General features: G+C 30.5%; 1 protein-coding gene across 2 annotated transcripts in view; it reads left to right on the top strand.

Moving 5' to 3' along the window:
- Window positions 1–18194, top strand: part of CDK17_1 (Cyclin-dependent kinase 17) — a gene marked incomplete at its 3' end in the record, with an annotated part of 52561 nt that overhangs the window by 18475 nt on the left and 15892 nt on the right. For both annotated transcript variants that reach the window (XM_051208992.1, XM_012936524.3), the window contains exons 6-7: window positions 3461–3647; window positions 12402–12462. In XM_051208992.1, coding sequence (XP_051074406.1) covers window positions 3461–3647; window positions 12402–12462 — 248 coding nt within the window. The remainder of the gene's footprint in view (window positions 1–3460; window positions 3648–12401; window positions 12463–18194) is intronic.

Here is an 18194-nt window from a genome sequence, read left to right as displayed (position 1 = left end):
AGATCAATATAATATTTTGATTATTTTAGAGCTACATAAACATATAAATTGAGTGATATTTCACCTTAAGTTCACGTAACTCTGAGATATGATTGCACAAACTTAACCTCTGATTTTGACTGTGTTTTTTTGACTTCACTAGAATTGAAATCTGTATGTCGTATTTGATTTCTTAGTCACTGAATTCTAACGAATCAACTGTATTATATGTATATATATATACTAAGATAACTATTAAAAAATGCAAGTTTATTCCGTAAATGTTCAAATACATAAGTATATTCCATGAGTTACGCTTCATATAATCAAACATTTACGCATTATACAAATAAACTAATCTTAGATGTTAATTTATTACAAAAATCAACAACAGCGCTGATGAATCACCAATTGTTTTTCAGTTTGTAAATATATATTATGCATAAATCCATACGTATTGTGATAAACTTGCAATATCACAGTAACTCTACTCAAAATTCATATGAATGTGAACAATAATAACAATTTTACTTTAATTAAAGAAAAGAAAATTGATATCCATAAGTATCTATGTGTACTACACTACAGTAATTAACGTACATTGTTTAAAGCTAACTCAATTATTTTCTTAGTAACTCTCATGATAAATTTAGTAGTAGTAACAGTTACAATATATACTCCGATTTCACATAATCTCTGTTACCCTTTATTGTTTCTGTCTTGTTTTCTCTACATCTATGAAGTGTATTTTTTTTCTTTTTAAGAGTTAAAAAAATGGTACTATATTTTGTTTTATTTTTAAAATCATTTGTCTATCTGTAATAATAATTATTTATTACAATGATCTGGATTTAAAACATTTTCTGATCTCGTGGTAATCGATTTTGCTTAATATCAATCTTTTCTTTTATGAAAGAAATACACTTATCTAATTTCTTACGTCGACTACAAGGCACCAAGTTTAAATATTTCTAATATAGAATAAAAAAATATTTTACATGTGTTCAATTAACAATGATTAAAATAATTGTTTAAATGATAAACTGTGACAATCCTGATTTTGTGAATGAGTTCTGACTGATTACACAAATAATATATAACCATGTATTAATGTTTCTTATGACTATGAAATTATCAAGGTTTTCCATGCTTGTTTTCGATTTCCTATTGTTGATAATTTACTTATATCTCACGAATGTTATGTATTCATTTAAGTCAAATTACCAGTTCTTTTAAAAAAATGTCTCTACAAATAAAATGACTACTATAAGTTTATTTATTGAAGAATATTTATTGATTTGTTGAAATAAATGTCATTCTTCAGGTCTTATATTTCACTAAATGGTAAAGGCTTCAACAACTATTCAATACTGGTTATTTTACATTAACAGTTTAAATTGAACATACTCTTTTATATGTAATGGTATAGATACTATTATTATATAGACGAAAGAGATGTATAATACTATGCATTCTAGTTTTCAATAATTTAGTATCTGAAAATAACATTTTCAATGACACAAGACAGTAATGATGTGAGGAATTCAACAAAGAGTACTTATCATTAAGCTAATCATTATTATAAAAATATATTTGACTGTAAATATTTCCATCTATGTTGTAAAACTTATGGGTGAGTATCTTCAATATAACAAACATGGTAATCAGTCAACACTTTAATAAGGACACAGATTTTTAATGTCATAAAATAAAGTACTCTAGACATGTACCACACATTATCCCGAGATGCACGATTCCAGTTATCAGTGATAAGTTCTCTCACTGTATATAATGACTATCTTTAAAAAACGATAAAAAAAAAGAGTAAATATATGATTCAGTTACGTCCAAATTAGGTGATATATGTATATCTATTACTATATGTCTCAGGTTCTTCAGTGTTGGAGATGAAAACATATAAAGCAAATTTAAACAGTGTACAGTTAACTCATTAAAAGAAGTGTAATTAGTTACATGAACTCTACTTTTGAAAATTCTAATAACTTTAAAGTACTGGAATTGACAATTGTAAACTATTATCATTTAAAAAGTGATAATAGGAGAAGTTATAGGATCAAATAAACATGTTTGTAATTGTAGTGAATTTTTAAAAAAGTAAATTAAATATAGTAGTTCAAAAGTAGTATTTAACATTATCAATCCGACCTAAAGCTGAATTATCATTTTGAGTTCAATAAAGCAACGAATTTGCAAATAAGTGTCTAGGATTATTTTCTACATAAGCATACAGCAAAATTTTCCCAAAACGATCAGTAGACTCCATGTAATTGAATAAAGCATTCTCAGAGACAACTGAAGAATTCAGAAACACAACTGAATTCTATAGCCACAGATTGCTAGTTTATTCATTCTCATCACAGTCTTAAAAAAACAACATTATTCAAGATAGTGAAAATTCAGATGAAGTTGCAAATAGCTGTTGATAAATATCATGCTTAACTCATTTTTTAAATTTGTTTCTTAGTTTATATTTGAATTTCTTATCCGTTAGTTATTTTAGCAACATCACTCCTTTTATGACTTTCAATCAACTAATTCTCCACGTTTACAAACTGATATATCTTTAAATATTAGGAAACAGATTGAATGGCAGTGTTCGAATTCTTGTTAATAAGTATGTATTAATAGATCTGTAGTTTAAGCATGAATGGAATATAAAAGTATTATGTGATCAACCGGTTCTTTTTATTATTGAAATAATAAGTAAATACGTTAACAAAATGCTATCTTTTATTTTTACATGACTAATAATTACGTGTTTATCTAGTATTCTTCAATGTGGTGTTGTGGAGAGTGTTGAGTTTCATTGAAATGATGGACCAATCAATGTTAAATCCCCGCCGAAAACCTGAAATAACTGAAAGGGCGTTTCGTCTCAGTACTAGACTCGTCGATAGTGCGCATCTACGATGCCTCACGTAGGACTCGAACTCAGAGCCTTCGGTCACGTGGGCTCACCAGTCGCTAGATTAGAGAGGTAATCCTCAGAGTTCTAGTGAGAATCCGAGACCATTGGGGTTCAACCGTTTCGAATGTGAGACAGTTACACACCGAAGACAACGGATGATGGTCGCGCAACATCATAGATTGGTTGAAGTCAAACATTAACACCGATGGATGCTGGCACGATGGTCTTGAGTTTAGTCGTTCGTGCGAGACATCTTGAGTTGAAGTCCTGCTTGAGGGTTTGTGGATGTGCACTACTGAGCAGTCCGATACTCGAACGAAACGGATGCTCCCAGATTTTCAGTGGGGGTCTAACACTGACCGGTTCATGATTCCAATAAAATATTTATTAATCATTGTGGATTTTCTCTGCTTATGTTATTTTCTGAGCATTATTTTATTATGATTATATTTAAATAAATCATACTGAATTTAATAATGGAAAATGTAACGCTGTATCATGTTTATTTTACAATATTTCTCGTTATATTTATTCGTTTCGCCGTTTTTTCAGGGAAGTGATCTCAAAAGCTACATGAGAATGCATAATAATCGTTTGCCTATGAATATCGTCAGATTATTCACTTTTCAAATATTTCGAGGTCTTGAATATTGTCATGCAAGACAAATATTACACCGGGATTTAAAACCTCAAAATTTATTAATAAGCAAAACTGGAGATTTGAAATTGGCTGATTTTGGTAAGAACAAATTAACTGAATATTAAACTCATTTAAATGAATTACTTTATAAATGAGTATTACTTCACTACTATTTATTTATTATTATTCATTAGAAAAGCGTTTGTTATATTTGAACTCCTGTGAAAATGATTATTTTAAATGAACCACGGAATATGTATAAATATTTTAATTGCTGATTTTGAGTGAATTAAGTCGTTTAATTTGTTTGTTCTGGCTAGCATATTTTAGTAAAGTTTTCTTCTACGAGATGGGATTGCTGACCCCGTGCCCAACCATCCTCGTTTACCCGGAGTTGGGACCGTTAGTAACCCTAGAAGAGATACAGACGGACACGCAAGAACCAGAAGAGGAACTGACATTGCATCAAACCACCACCATCTGTTGGTTGCCCAAATGCGACTGAAGCTAGAGAAGCAACGTACAACTGGACAAAACAATATTACAAAGGGTTATTACAACCTTCCTTCAGTATACTGAAAAACTCAACCAATTCAACATAACTCTTAACACCGGGTTCCAAGCCTTACAAGATCTACTCACTGAAGACGAAACTACTATGAAGAACAATCGGTATGGGTTCAAATACGCAATAACTTCAACGTGTCAGAGGATTCTGGACCGCAAAAAGCGTCATCATGAAGAATGGATCTCCATCAAAACCTTGGACAAGATTCAAAAAAGAATGAAAAAGAAGACGGTAATTGTCGACAGCAGAACGAGAATAGAGAAAGCCAAGGAACAGACTGAATACACAGAAGCAAACAAACAAGCTAACAACAGCATTAGTGCCGATAAGCAGAAATAGTTGGAAAAGCTAGCAACAACAGCGAGAAAGGCATCAAGAGGAGAAAATATGAGACAGGTATGTGACACAATGAAGAAACTGACGGGGACATATAGTAAACCAGAGAGACCGATCAACTCTTGAGTAGGCCAGCTCCACCGAACCCACAGGACATTGAAACAGCAAAAACAGACCTTCCTATAGATGTCACTCCATGAACGACCGAAGAAATCAGAACGGTCGTCAGATAAATCAAGAGTGGGAAAACATCTAGACCTGACAATATACCAGCTCAATCACTTAAGCCAGACATAGAACATATCTGTAAACATGCTCCACGTTCTAATCAATAAAATTAGGGAGAAACAAGTATCGATAGGCTGAAAAGGAGGATATCTTATCAAGATATAAAAGAAAGGAGATATAAGCAATTGTAAGAACTACACAGGCATCACACCACTATCGGTACCATGAAATGTTTACAACAATGTGTCACTGGATCAAATGAAAGATTCAGTGGACTTTCAGCTTCGAGACCACCAATCTCTCTTTCGTGTGAACCGAACGTTCACACACCAAATCGAGACACCACAGATCATCGTTAAACAATCGATTGAACGCAACTCGTCACTACACATCAACTTTCCTGACTATGAGAAGGTGGTTGACGATGTGGATATGAGAACATTATGGAGACTTCTTCAACACTATTAAGTGAATAACTGAGAAGATTGTCAACATCACATGGAATCCATACGACGGATTACACTGCAAAGTTGTGCATGGCGGACAGCTGATAAACGAATTCCAAGTGAGAATCATAGTCATACAAGACTGCTCTCTTCTTCACTTTCTTCCGGCGGTTGACTGGATTCTGAAGACCTCGACATCTGAGGTGAAGCGCGGAATACAATGGATAGCTTGCATGTGACTAGACGATTTGTATTTCGCAGATAACCTAGCTGTTCTGTTTCATGAGTGCCAATGAGTGCAGTTGAAAGCAAGCAGTGTAGCAGAAGCCTCTGCATCAGTAGGCCTCAACAAACAAGAGGAAACAAGTAAAATCTTCAAATAAAACACGGAGAACATCAACTCAATCATACTTGATGGAGAAACTCTGGAAGAGGTGGAGACTTTCACGTATCTGGTTAATATCATCGATAAATGAAAAGGACCTGATGCAGGCGTAAAGGCGAGGACTGGCAAAGCAAAGACAGCATTCCTACATTTGAAGAACATTTGGAACTAAAAAAAACTGTCAACCAATACCAAAGTCATGGTTTTCCATATGAACGTAAAGATAGTTCTACTGCATGGAATTGAAATGTGAAGAGCTACCACAACCATAATCGATACGGTACAAGTATTTATAAACAGTTGTGTACACAAGATACTCAACGTTTGTTGGCCGAATAGTATCGGTAACCTTTTACTGTGGGAGAGAACAAGCCAGAGTCCAGTCGAAAAAAAATTAGGACAAGACATGGGAAGTGGATAGGACACACATTTGGGAAATCACCAAACTACATCACGAGGTAAGCGCTAACGCGGAATTATGAAGGGCAAAGGAAAAGAGGAAGATCAAATAACACGGTGCATCGGGAATTGGAAACAGACATGAATGAAAAGGATGAACAGCAACTGAAAACAAGTAGAAAGGATCTCTCAGTAAAGATTTGGATGGAGATTGCTGGTCGGCGGCTTATGCTCCTCCACGAAGGGGGTGACAGGCCCAGATATGTAAGCAAGTAAGTTTGAGCGAAGGATGTATACAGCTGTAATTAAACATTGTTTTCCACATAATATATGATGGTTAATAATATCAAATAATTAAGAAGCTGAAAAAAATAGAGTGTATTCGAACTTTGTTATCCATAATTTCTCAACAGCTAGCCTAGCCAGATGAGAAGTGGTGTTAAATTCATTATTTTTACTGTCAATACTGATGCCCGTATATCTGTTCTCTTTAATTAATTTAACTTACATTAGTATAAGGAAGGAATGTGCCTTATTTGGTTCGAGTAGTTTACGCATGATTGCCTTTGATATTTTGACCCTGAAAAACTATATGTCAGCAATGAACTAAATATAAATCACAATGTACAAATCTTGGTTCAGTGAGAGTTATTTGGTGTTCTGGGCACTTATTTGGTTGAATATCCCTACAAGTCGAATCTTATTGTTAAAACATATGGCAATATATGCAATGCATTACAATTAGGGTTGTATGACCACACTTTACAAAATGACTAAGTACATCTTCTGGATCAAACACATCGATGATCATAACAAAATATGAACAATAGGGTCAAATATAAAAATGTTAACTACAGTGATATGTGAGCAGGGAGTGAGGACTTTGGCATGGAAGATCACATTATTATATTATGGAAAAATTACAGAATGCCTTAAAAAAATATGTAAACCATATATTAAATACATTATTTGCACATCTTCCTTCATTTGTCCTTTGCATGCTTCATGGTTCTTTCAATTCCGTTGTTTTTAAAACAATTAGTCCCTTTGATAAATTTCGATAATGATATTAGAAGACGTTGTTTTTAAAATTGCTCTCTGTTCCCCTTTCTGTTCTCTTCAATTCAATCTTCTCAATGCTCTGCTGTCAGGCATTCCACATTCGATTGCTGATACATACTACTTATATGTGTCAGCATAAGTGGTATGTATCACATGTGTACATATGATTAAATTTTTAATATTATAATCCTTCGTATAATTTGCCCAATCTGTTTTTGTATCATCTGTACGTCGTACTAAACAGAAAAATTTTACATAATTATATTAACAAAATATTTGTCACAAAAGAAAAATTTATACGAAAATTTTAAACCAATCAAGGCAATATGGGTCAATAATCACAATGAAATAGAATAAGTCTCTACACATAATAGGTAAAAGTACAAGTTTATAGTAGGAAGACAGGTGAACTGATAATGGTAAGAATAATAAAATACAATAACAAAACTCTTATCAATAGTTAAACGTTGGGAATAGAAGGTCAAACATAAAGGGCCAGATAAAATCTATTCGCAGTTCTATAGTGGCACATCTCATTGATAGCGATCATGCTGTAGATAAATCGAAATCATTTCGAGTTATCTATCGTATACCTCCATCATTTCCCGACGGAGCCCGTTCCCGTCTCCTATATATAGCTGAAGCTATTGGAATTCGTACATATAACCCCAATTTATGTGTACAGAAGAAATACATGACCCCCCTATCCCTTCCATGGCCGGTTATAACTTAACTAACAATTAAAAAAAATTTTTTTTAAATTTTATTATTATCATTATTTATTTTATTCTATTTTTTTTATCATTAACCTTATTTCCACATCCATTATTTGCTTGTAATTTTCCTCCTCTTTGTATTCTTCACTATCTAATTATTGACACGCTTCTTATTACGTAATGATTTCAATGTTTTGTGATTACTATTCCTGGTCTATTTACCCATGTTTGACCTTCTATTCCCAACGTTTAACTATTGATAAGAGTTTTGTTATTGTATTTTATTATTCTTACCATTATCAGTTCACCTGTCTTCCTACTATAAACTTGTACTTTTACCTATTATGTGTAGAGACTTATTCTATTTCATTGTGATTATTGACCCATATTGCCTTGATTGGTTTAAAATTTTCGTATAAATATTCATGTATATTAGAGTAAAGCCTGATGACAAAAGAAAAATGACTAAGATTCTTTTAAACTGTTAATGAGTGATAAATATCGCTATTGTAAATTATTCAGAGAAGATTATAAGGCTTAATTATGATCACCCTCCATTATAAAACGACAACAAATGGTCAAATGTGAATTTTAAGGGAATAAATTAGTTTTAGTCCTTATACTTTGGATTTCTTTAGTAGTATAAATCAGTTCGATATTTAATACACTAATAAGGATGAGCTTCCTACCTAGAAATGAGAAAACAATTATCAAGATATTAATTGAATATTTTGTACATCTTGTCCTTTTATTGGAACTTTTATGCTTACTATTGTTGATAATATATTTGAATGTTTGGCATTGATATACGTTAAATCTAATTAATGATACATTTTTATCAGGATCATGTCAGTTTAATTTAATCATTCACTATCATGATAATACTTGAAACATATTTAATTACAACCTATAAACACTCTTGTTTTGAAGACGTTGACTGATTAAAGTTTCACTGCTTAACGCTGTTCATGATATTTTCTAGAACCTTTTGTAGTAGGCCTATTAACGTTTGGTAAAATATTGATATGATATTATTGATTTGTTTACCAGCTAACTATTAATCTTTACGCAGTAATTTTAATTAAGATGAACATTACTTCATAAATTATTCATGAGTTTCTTCTTAGAGTTAAGTGAACATATTTTTTTACATTTGATATACTACATTCTACACTTCAGCATAATAGCAATAGTAATAGTAGTAGTGGTAGCAGAAGTAGTAGACATATTTCTGTGAAATTGCTGATCAAGATTTTAGAAGGATTTTCATCACATGATCGTTATCAGTAAAAGCATTTCTTATTATCTATTAGACTTGAAATTATTAGGAAGTTATGTGTTACTGAAATATGTAACCTTTCAGTATATCGATAGTTTCTAAAAGTTTCCTCGTGAAATATAAATGTGATTTGAAAGTAAAATTACCTTCAAAATTTCCATAATGATCGACTATATAATTTGTACAATAACAACTTATAGTAGATGCCATTTTATTTACTGTGTTAGGATTCGGAATAATACTAATTTAAATCTTTTTTCAGCCAAAATCCTAAACGTGTTATGTATTTCAACACTATTTATATGATTTAGCCTTAAATATCTGAAACACGGCTCTCAATAAACACAAACGTTGATAGTGTTAGAATCATCAACAGCGGAACATTGAAAGATTAGTTAATAGTTGTACATTATAACGAAGAAGTATGAATCTTACAGTCTGTATCATTAATAAAATTAAGAATACCTTAATTAAAGTACGAAGCTTTTTGTCACTGTTCTGAAAATTAATAATGCTGGGGATTATCATTCGCTCACTACTGACCAACTCCAAGAAGGAATGGGTAAGCTTATAGTGGAAAGATGTTGATGATAGGGTTCAACAATCATTGGATTTATTGAGATGAGACTTTACAAATTTAAAAATTTAAAACCTCATATACACTCTTATTTGTTGGTTATCATGAGATGAAATAAAGGATAAGTGTTAAGTAAATACTAACAATGGAAATCGCAAACTGATCTTGACTAGACCAGGTTTTTTATTTGTATTTTAACTAAGGTCAATTTCTTGATTTCAACTGTGAAAATACTACAACCTACACAAACCCAATTAGTAGCAGTTGAAGACAACTCGTCTATATTTTGCTTTGAATGAATTAATAGTGTTCTTCGTTTGAAATAAATGCAAAGATATTGAAACCCTAGACAAACAAAATTGTTCAAAGTTTTTCTAGTGCATTACTTATTGTTCTGAATGTTAACTGTAATTATTATCACAAGCAGAAAGCTGAAAACAAATAAAAAACGTATATTAGAAATACAATGCCAGCTGATCAGTTTATGATGTAAACAATTCTACCTAAAAACAATTATTCTTTTGTGTTTCTATGCACATGATGTTGCCGAAAATCATTAGACGTTTTCGGTTAAAAGTATTTGTAAAACAACTTGGAATTTTAAATCTACAGTAACATTTTGAAACTAAAACATATTTACCTGTATTATCACTCAACCATTGGTATTTGTATAATTTTTTGTATCAGGATGATATGTAGAGTATTATTCATTCATTCTCTTAACTATTCCAAGTTTGGCTTGGATATAAACGTCGATATAAGTAGTACCATCTGCACATAGAAAATGTAATTGAAGGTCTTACAGTTAGATAGAAATGTTTATTATAAACTCTATAATTTTCCCAAAACATCATAGTTTCTTCATGCACACAACAAAGATTTACAAGCAACCAGTAGTGATATGAATACATGGGTGATAGATTTAAAGGCTTCAGTAATAATTAAAAATAATTCCTGTGAATGCTACAGAATTATCTTGATCATGACGGGTAATGCATTCAAACATCTTAAATCTAGAATTTCACGTCAACTACATTAGAAACATTGAACAAAATTAGCTATTCTAATTTCATTATTATTCACTCTTGCGTCACATAGGGATAATGTAATAAGATCTTTTCTGGCGACAATTAACATTTCAATATTCAATAAGAAACTAAGATTAAGATAAACTCTTTATAGTCATTGAAATAAATCTAGTTGATGAGTTGCAATGCATTTTCTTGACAAAAAACCACACATTAAAATGATCAAATTCAAATACGATAGTGCGCGTTATTGATCCACTGCTATTGTAAATTTTATAGTATACGATGAACATGTATAATTAATAAAAGAGATATAAATGGTTAAATAACAGAATAGGGATACATAAGAAAACATTGATTTTCCATTAAATAATGTCGTTTTCTATACGCTACAATCTAACTATCAATCAGTTGAAATACACGAATTAAAAAGGAAAATTCGTATTTACGACATTATCATTTAAACAAACCACATGAAAGCTAAAATTCAAACCAGAATAAATTTTAAATAAAGCACAAATAAAGTCACCCTAATTTATTCATTACGTGTTAATCGAGGTTTTCACAAAGATTTATGTAATTATCTAGGGTTAGCCTTGAATAATATACACAAACGATTGTATAAAATTGAGATATTTTTAGTACAATAAATTAAGTGAACATTAGTTTAACAGTATCATCTTGTTACCTGTCAGCTTAAAGCATGTAGATAGACAATATTCAATATTCATTAGATGAAGTTGCTATTCGTTTATAATAGAATAGCCTTCACCATTATTTACTTACACCTTGACCAGATCAGTGAATTTACAGTTTACTGTGAATAGCTAAGTTAGTAACAAGTTGATGCCATAGTGTTGAGGTTATTAAAAATGTCACGTATTTAACTCATCAGTGAGTTGATTCTTCACGTACCGAATTTTTCGACAAAGTAATATAACGCTTACCAATCATACAGCTTAAATATTTTTTTCAAAATATATTTACTAAGTGTCAGTTATTCAATAGTACACAGTTTCATCTTAAAAACCACCTTCATTTATTATTACTACTTGGTGGATTTAACAACCCCTAAAGTTACATAATTTTAACTTAAATATTGGATAAACTGTTATTAAATACAAAATATGTTATTTTCAATATAACAAAATTGTATTATCAGTAAAGTGAATGACAACGTGCCAAATTACCACCAAGTGATACACGAAAATATTTTATACAGGTCTATGAAGTAACAAAATATTCAAACTAGAATAGGATTGGAAATCATGAAAATTATTTATAAATGAAGCAGAACAAAAATACCCTGCTGTCAGTTCGAAGCGGGTGATTGATGAACTAATTGAATAACCATACAGCTGGTCATTAGAACTTATCCATTAGAGTCGATTTACACGGACAGTGACGTGCATAAACTATAACCTGTCGTTCACATTTATCTGCGTCTCGAGAACTATTTATGTACACACGGATAATAATAAAGTCACACAAATATGTGAATGATGTTAAAAATCAACTAGTGTTTACTAAGCTATTATTCTTGCTTTTGCTCAGCTAAGTTATGCAAACCATCTAAAATGAATAAAAAAGAGATTATGAAATGATTTTGCCACTTATTGTGTTTGCAGAATAGGTTTTTAAGTTTAACGAAGAAACATTACATTTATTTATTCAGGTTCACTAAACTATTCTATTCATCATTTTTTTCACCTAGATGTTTTAAAACCTACCTGTTAAATAATGTTTTTCAAAGTTCAATTTTGAGATTTTTATTTAGGTAGTTTATTGATTCCCTTATTTTAACTAACTGTTGATAATCTTTAATTCAGGATTGGCACGTTCACAGTCTGTACCAATTAGAACATATTCCAGTGAAGTTGTAACACTCTGGTGAGTCAGTGAGTGAGTAAAATGCTTATTTTAACAATAACTGTATTTTTATATTTTGTAAACTAATTGTTTAGCATAATACACCTTGAACGTGGTGTAATAATTTTTTTAAATAAAATACCAAACTCCATTTATAAAAGGCGTTCATCATTAAAATCAATTCCTATTGTTCCAAGTTTAAATCATGCAACCTCAAATGACTAGTGTTATGATTATTTTGTTATTCTAATCATTTATATTATCATTCACTAACCATGACTTAACGCTTTTATCAGAGAAATTTCAAGTTATTTAAGGTTTATAAACCATATTCTTGTGCAATGACTAACTTAAAAATTCATAAATCATTCATACCTTTTATGTAAATCGACTGTAGTTTTTGTAAAATTAAACTGGAACTAATCAATCACGTTGCATTAGGTATTCAGAATAAATAGTTGGATACTGATGTCACTGAGAAACTGAACATGATTAAAAACCAGTTTGTAGGTTTCCATGTTTAAAAGAACTTTTAAGGCCTACATCACAAATAATAACAGTTGGACCTGTAAGTTACCAAAGCATATTACCGATAAACTTTGATTAATATGCGGGATATTGCTATTCAATATTTATAATTACCATTGAATTTGTTAGGTTACATATTTTTATGCTGTTTAGTAGATGGTAGTTTTTGACACTCAACACTTGATCTTGTTTGTGAGGAAATCCACTGAAATCTAGGGGGCACTGTAAATAACATTATGCGATCCTGTAATAAATAACTGTAAATGTTTATTACAATAAGTCTTTGAAACAAAGAAATAGTACTTGCATATATATATATATATATATATATATATATAGAGAGAGAGAGAGAGAGAAAGTTATCAATTATTAACCGAATATACTACAAGCTAAATTCCATTAATTCAAAGCCTAAATACGGTGTCAGATCTGTTTGTAGGCTAAATTGTTCCTTTTAATCATTAAAATACAAATTGTGTACTCAAATTAAAGTCATGAATATTTTATCAAATGTACGAATTGCAAGTATTGTTTTTTTAACCGCTACTCGGCACATGATTACTTTTTCCGTTATTGATGACGTTCTGAAGAAATTATTATTTGTTTTTTATGTCAAATCGCATAGATTTATGAAACAATTATGATAATCACTAATTGTGTTTAATTTGAATCCTTCTACATGGAAAAAGAAAGAGCTCTTGCTATCGGGTATACTAATAAGCAACTGAAGTAGAATTAAGTTTACATAAACCCACAGGTCATTGTTTAACATTTCATTACATTTGCATGCCTTGGCTATTAATTCAATGATTTTAATACTCTTTCTATAGTAAAACTAAATCAGGATATGATGTATTTGACTAAAAGATAAATTTGGATATTACTTATTGACTTAATAATATTAGCAGTGTTTTTTAACCACATTATTACATACGACTTACAAATATACACAAACATATACACATAGAGACAAGACACATTTCTCTGTATTAAAAAACGTAACAACTAGTGTGCATTTATCTCAGTTACTGCAACACACTCAAGATAATCAAAAATCCAAACTTAAATCAATAAGAATTTAACAATGAAACTGAAGAAAATATTTTTTTTTGTTTTTAACAGGTTAATTCATTACCATTATGATCATCATCATCACTACACTCAGTCATTGGCTTTATATAGTAAATTCAACAACATATAATGCAATCAATTAAATGGTCCAAGTAATAGTCATGATGAATAATTGTATCAGAAAAACTGAATTAATAGTATTTTGTCAACTTGAAGTCGCATGTAGTGATAATAAGAATAATAATTTCAAAAAGTACTCGAAAAATTTCTTGTATTAAAGTTTATATGTGATGAAAACAAAGACAGACTTCATTGGTATTGATTACTTGAAACAACACATATGAATTAAATGTCACCCTGTTGTACAAGCCAATAGCTACCTGAGCGTTTGAAGTGAAAGAGACTAGGGTTTGAGTCCCTGTGTGAACATCGATACTGGGGTGAAGGTACATCTAGCTGACAAGTCCCAAATAAAACATTGAGTGCGTTTTAGATTGCACTGCTAGCCACCATCTAGCTCTACTTAATAACAGTTGCAGCGCTAATAATCAAGCATAACTTTAGAAATTTGTCACTAAGTCAAATAATAATACATTTAACAACTTACAGATAAGAAATTACAAATTGCAGAGCAAGAAACAAGTTACTTGCGAATTTACTTTGTGACGTGGAAAGTAGTTAAGATGAAACACTGCTGTAATATGTTTTTTTTTTTGGTAGGTGTTATTAGACTATGACGTGTATAATAAATACGTACATTAACTAAGAAACTTAAACTTTAATGAATAAGAGATGATAATAAATACTTTTTTTAACTAAGTGCGTACAAATGAAACACTTCATAATACTTATATTCTGTTCCCTATTATTATGTGGATAGCACTTATAAAACCTGAAACGAATTAGTTTGATGATGTGATCTGTTTAACTAAAGCAATGGGGTCAGATGAACTCAGCCGTTTATACATTGGGAGAATGCTATTTCGTTTCTTTATTTTCACTTTCTACTTTAAGAAAATCGCAAAACAAAACATGGTTTTACAGAAGTAACTGTTCAGTCCTTAGCATTTCTGAGAATCTGTGCCACTACCTTGATTTAAAAATCTTTATATTCCAGTCTCAAGAACACAGTTCTTTGAAAAACGCTTTATCATTTGAAGTTCTATATTTACTTTGTTAACATACTTTTCAAAGAATTTGTGAGTATTCATTTTTTTGAGTAAATTTGTTCAATCTTTTACTCGGAAGATATGACTTGAACGAGTTAATTACACCCATTATTCCTCGTGGAGCATAAGCTTTGAACCAAAATCCTTCATCGAATTCTGTCCTGCGCACTCCCGCCCAGTTGTTACCAAGTATTATTCACCCTTTTAACGTCTGCCTCTAGTGTCCGGTGCAATGCGTTTTATGGTCTATATCTTTTCCTTTTGCCTTGAACGAGTTACTAAATCTTTTTATATATAATAAGCACATAACTTCGAAAGCGGATAAACTCTTTAAATATATAACCCATTTTACTGGTGGATATGTTAGTGTAACCTTTAATAATGATCGATTGACAAGTTATTATTTGTTCAGGGCTACAACAAGCTCGTTTAACACTGTTTGCATTGAAGTTGTTCCTTGTACATCCGTAGCAGCAGTCAGCTACCGTAAAATTAAGAATTTCTTCGCATATATAACTTTTCCTGAAAAAAGTAATACCACTTGAAAGCCATATCATCTAGATACAGTACTTTGATATTTACTGAAAGGGTGTTATATCTAATAATAAATTATAAATAAAATTAAGTGAGTTTGATGAGAATCGTTTACTTATATTTTTGCTCGAATCTATAACAAAAGGTTTCACGGAGTTGCTATATTAATGTATTAAATTTCTGAAAACCTCTTGATAGCAAAGTACTATGTATAAAATAACCTCATAAAAGTATCCTCCATCTTATATGTGGTTCTTTCATACGTTTTGGAAGTAAGAACCCTACATATTTAAAAAGGTTATACATTAAAAGTTGATTTTTCTCAAGATCTGTTTAGATTATATACAGATGTGTATTTTGTACTGTATGACCGAAGCACTATTTGTATACCTTACACGTAGATAATATAATTCTTCCAATAACTGCACTGAATGGTGGAAATTTTACTGATCAAATTAAAAATATGCTGGCCTCTATTCGCTGTTTACTAGACCACACTGAAGAAACGTCGAATACCATGTAATTAAACGTTTTCTTCAATAAAATAACAAACTGAAAAATTATTTTTTAAACCCTACACAAAACACATTTGTATTATTGTAACAAATTTATTTGACTGATTGTAGTTACTTTTAGTGTATCAAATTACTTACTATTTGGCAGTTATTAATTATATATAAAACATTAATATCTATGTAAAATGAATAGTTCAGAGATAATGCATCTAGTTGCTAAAATTGAAAGAATCAATGAAATAATACACTTGCTAATAATGTTTTTAAGTCAAGTGAATACTGAATCCATGCATCAATTAAAATTAGCTTACAAACTTGGTACATTGTGTAACCTGTAGAGCCTTATTAAGAGATCTAATCTAACTGTAAATAATATTGCTTAAAGAATGTGGCAGATTTTCTATTTTTATTTAATGTAATTTAATAAATATTATTAAAACGAACTTTACTCTGAGATTAACAATGCTCGCAGCTACCACGAACATAAACTATTTAAATTAGGAAATTCTCCTTGTCTGTTTCTTATGATTTATTTTTTATTATAGAGTATTAGTCTAGGTAAAATACTATATCAATAATCTATATTCTAATTTATATAATCCACCCTGTGACTAGCACAGTTTCCAACAGATTTTTATTCACGTCTAATTTATATGATATGTCTATGCCATGATGATAATACTAGACCACATGATGTGAGAATAGTTTTTGATAAAATACTAAGTGTACCATACCTAATCAAATTAAAGTGAAAAACAGGGCTTGATTAGTCGCACATTTTTATCACCATGACTTCACATTTTTCACTCAGTTTTTATAATTTAAACCAAACAACTAAAAAATTTAATCACTAGTACACATATCATATCTATGGGGATAATCATACATCACATTATGATAATTAAACAGTAGAAATATTTTTTTAAGAATATAAACTTCAGTTAAGTAGAAAATTTAATATACGGAACTTAAATCCAAGCTCATCATTATTGACTTGACTATGCAAAATAATTAGCAAATGAATTAATTTCGTTAAGATTTTTGATATGATTCTAACAAGAGATTATAAACAAATGAAACGATTTTTATTGCAGACTAGTAGTAGCTGAGAAATAACTAAAAAGTTGGAATAAATATAAAATTGTGTTTCATTGTAATTTGAAACAGTATAGAAGGAACTTAATAAACACAGGTTTTAAACTCATGGAAAATAGCTGTCAAATTTGAGTAAGAATATGATGTCGATGGTGACGATGACTTCGTTGTGTCACAAAATGACTGGAGCTCAACAGTGTGAACCATTTCATTATAATTAGAAATTGTTTGTTATCATGATAACTGCAACACTTTAAAATCTCGGTTTCTAGCATATACAAAATATATAAATATATAAAAATAAATATTTTCATACTTAGATGAGACAGCTTCTTGACTGTATCCCAGTTTCATAAACGATATCAATTCACAATAGAAAATGCTTTAAAAACTATACACAATCTATCGTTATCACTCTTCTATCTGAGATGAATGACGATTTTCAACGTGTATGGAATAATTAATCTTTATTCAGTCTATTAAATCAGCTTTACTGGACCACATTAACGGAGATACTGAACATTTCTCCTTGACATTTTTCTAGATAAACTACTTACTTAATAAATCCGCTTGACAAAAAAATTTATATTCTTGTTCAATTTAAGCACATTAGTAATAACAAAACTGAATACCTTTATGCTTAATCAATTACCGCGAATTAGTAGCTCAAAAGAGAGAGAGTGAAATATGGACTTACTCAGTCGAATGATGTTTCCGAAAAAAATATTAACATGCAAAATTTTGCTTCTTCGACAACTATTCTTACCTACCTATCGATACTTTAGCTACAAATGAAAAATTATTATTTATATTTCTGAAATCCACTCGAGTTTTATTTCTA

This window comes from Schistosoma haematobium, chromosome 1 (genome assembly GCF_000699445.3).
Source record: "Schistosoma haematobium chromosome 1, whole genome shotgun sequence".
NCBI classification, from domain to species: Eukaryota; Metazoa; Platyhelminthes; class Trematoda; order Strigeidida; family Schistosomatidae; genus Schistosoma; species Schistosoma haematobium.
The sequence above is the reverse complement of the archived record's forward strand: the minus strand, read 5'-3'. Positions and strand labels throughout refer to the sequence as shown.